Genomic DNA, 3334 nt, shown 5'->3' on the forward strand with positions numbered 1-3334 from the left:
GCCGCGAACGGAATTCAGCTGGACGAGAATATAAAAAGTTTCTTTTGACAAATTCTTTTCAGAAAAAAAGAAGACCTCCAGGCTCTTGTGGTACATACACCTCAAATAGCTGCCTATACACCTCAAATAGCTGCCTATACACCTCAAATAGCTGCCTATACACCCCAAATAGCTGCCTATACACCACAGCGCGGAGAAGGGGTGCGGCGAAGGGAAATTTGTTTGCATATTTATATGAATAAAAAAAAAGTAAAAAAGTGGAAATTAAATATAAATAAATATAAATTTAAAATTAAGAAAACGGATCCGCTAAGAGGCGGGGGGCAGCAAGGCCCCCAGAAAACCCTAAATTAGGGTTTGGGGTTTAGGTTTTACACGGTGCTGCCGCACCAGAGCAGCAAAGGAGGAAGTCTCTGCAGATCCTCCAGCCTCTCGCTCTTTAGTCAGCTGGGCCTGCAGCTGGAGGAACCTGAGGAGCAGCAGCAGCAAAACGAGGGTTTAGGGTTTACAACTAGGGTTTAGGGTTTAGGGTTTGCAGCTAGGGTTTCCGGCGCTCTACAGCTTTCAAACGGCAGCCCCGAAACCCTAACCCCGAAACCCTCCACTCAAGCCGCACCCAAACCGCAACCCAAACCATTAAGAGCTTAGGGTTTAGGGTTTAGGGTTTAGGGTTTAGGGTTTAGGGTTTAGGGTTTGCCTGTAGTAGTCCAGCCTGGGGTACTTGTCCATCATAACCCTCAAGATGGCCTCAGCCCTCAAGTCTCTCTTTGTCGCCACGCGGTGTGTCAGTTCATCAGCAAGAAACTGAATAATAAAATAAATAAAAATAAATAAAAATAAACAAATCAAATAATTAATAAATAAATAAATAAATAAATAAATAAATAAATAATTTAATTAAATTAATTTATTTGTTAAAAAAGAAGAGCGCTGCCGTTCGTTCGAGCCGCTGCAGGTGTCTGTACACCTCAAACGCCACTTTCTAGGGTTTAGGGTTTCCGCAGCAGCAAAGCAGCAGCAGCAGCAGCAGCAGCAACGCAGCAGCAGCAAGACAGCAGCAGCAGCAGCACCAAGACAGCCGCAACAGCACCAAGACAGCAGCAGCAGCAGCAACAGCACCAAGACAGCAGCAGCAGCAGCAGCACCAAGACAGCCGCAGCAGCAGCAGCAGCAGCAGCAGCACCAAGACAGCAGCAGCAGCAGCAGCAGCAGCAGCAGCAGCAGCAGGACCTGGAGGGGGTCCATAACAGGCATGCTGCTGCTGCTGCTGCTGGGGCGGCGGTCGTAAGGAAAAAGCCCCATTCTTCTTGCTGCTGCTGCTGCTTTGTAAATAAACTGCTGCTGCAGTCGAGAAGCAAAAGTGAGCCGCCGCGGCAGCAGCAAACCCGTGCTGCTGATGAAGTGACCCAGCAAGTGCACGTCTGCACACCCCAAACCCTAAACCCTAAACCCTAAACCCTAAACCCTAAACCCTAAACCCTAAACCCTGGACGCTAAACGCTCCTGCCGCAGCCGCACCCTCCGCGCAATCTCCCGCCCAAAGGGCCCACCCCAAACCCTAAACCCAAACCCTAAACCCTAAACCCTAAACCCTAAACCCTAAACCCTAAACCCTAAACATCAGCAAGAAGACACAACCTCCTAGAAATATGCTGCGCTGTCGCCACTCTGGCTGCGCCAGTCCAGTCCTCCCTGCTCTGCGCTACCGCCTAGGGTTTAGGGTTTAGGGTTTAGGGTTTAGGGTTTAGGGTTTAGGGTTTAGGGTTTAGGGTCACCTTTCCAGGTAATGGGCAAGTTCTTGTTCTTCAAAGCTCTGCGGATGTTTTCTTTGGGGTCCCAAAAACGCTCTGGCCGGTGCAGCGGCAAAGGGGGGGCCTCCGACTCCTAAACCACAAACCCTAAACCCTAAACCCTAAACCCTAAACCCTAAACCCTTAGCCCCAAACCCTAAGAGACAGAGAGAAGCCCTTCATGTTTCCTTGCTGCGGGCTAAATCCTCTTGGGCGCCTGCAGGGTCTCGGAACTAGGGTTTAGGGTTTAGGGCTGCGCGCGTTCGCTCGCCGAGGGTTTAGGGTTTAGGGTTTAGGGTTTAGGGTTTACGATCTGGCCAAAGTACTGCGCGTGTTCGCTGCTCAAAGGGTCGTGCAGCTTTTGGGCCCTTCGAAGAGACTGCCGCAGCAGCAGCCGCTGCCTGCGGGCTTCTGCTGCCCCCACTAGCCTGCAGCAGCAGCAGCAGCAGCAGCAGCAGCAGCAGCAGCAGCAGCAGCAGCAGCAGCGGCAGCAGCAGCAGCAGGGGCAGCAGGTATTCTGGAGGGGCTTTTAAACTCTCAGTGCCTTCGCTGCAGCTTCAGGTTTTGCTGCTGTGGTAGACCCGTGAGGGTTTAGGGTTCGCAAGAGCGTAGGAGCCAGGGTTTAGGGTTTAGGGTTTAGGGTTTAGGGTTTAGGGTTTAGGGTTTACTGCGTGAACTCTTCAAAGTCTGCTGCCACTTGCGTCTCCAAACCCTCGACCTTCGCCGTTGGGTCCCAGAAAGCGTCAATGCCGGTACCGGCAGCCTGCAGCAAACCCTAAACCCTAAACCCTAAACCCTAAACCCTAAAACCCAAACCCTAAACCCTAAACCCCGAACGCTAAGCCCCAAACCCTAAACCCCGAAACCCAAAACCTGAACCCTAAACCCCAAACCCTAAACCCCAAACCCCAAACACTAAACCCTAAACCGTAAACCCCAGACCCAAACCCCAAACCCCAAACCCTAAACCCTAAACCCTAAACCCTCGCCTGGAGAGTTTGCTGCGTGCGCTGCAGCAACTTGGGAACCCTAAGCCCTAAACCCCAAACCCTAAACCCCAAACCCCAAACACTAAACCCTAAGCCCTAAACCCCAAACCCAAACCCCAAACCCTAAACCCTAAACCCTAAACCCTAAACCCTAAACCCTCGCCTGGAGAGTTTGCTGCGTGCGCAGCAGCAACTTGGAAACCCTAAGCCCTAAACCCCAAACCCTAAACCCCAAACCCCAAACCCTAAACCCTAAACCCTAAACCCCAAACCCAAACCCCAAACCCGAAACCCTAAACCCTAAACCCTAAACCCTAAACCCTAAACCCTCGCCTGGAGAGTTTGCTGCGTGCGCTGCAGCAACTTGGGAACCCTAAGCCCTAAACCCCAAACCCCAAACCCTAAACCCTAAACCCTAAACCCCAAACCCAAACCCCAAACCCCAAACCCAAACCCCAAACCCCAAACCCGAAACCCTAAACCCTAAACCCTAAACCCTCGCCTGGAGAGTTTGCTGCGTGCGCTGCAGCAACTTGGAAACCCTAAGCCCTAAAC

General features: G+C 51.6%; 1 protein-coding gene across 1 annotated transcript; it reads left to right on the forward strand.

The window, feature by feature from the left end:
* Positions 1-742: 742 nt before the first annotated feature.
* On the forward strand, positions 743-1888 carry ENH_00021420 (hypothetical protein; the record flags this gene model as incomplete). Its single annotated transcript, XM_013579521.1, has 3 exons — positions 743-780; positions 1005-1284; positions 1784-1888. The coding sequence occupies 3 exons, from the start codon at positions 743-745 to the stop codon at positions 1886-1888; spliced, it is 423 nt and encodes a 140-aa protein (XP_013434975.1).
* Positions 1889-3334: the final 1446 nt, after the last annotated feature.

The sequence above is a fragment of the Eimeria necatrix genome, genomic scaffold (genome assembly GCF_000499385.1).
Source record: "Eimeria necatrix Houghton genomic scaffold, Enh_scaff1742, whole genome shotgun sequence".
In the NCBI taxonomy this organism is placed as follows: Eukaryota; Apicomplexa; class Conoidasida; order Eucoccidiorida; family Eimeriidae; genus Eimeria; species Eimeria necatrix.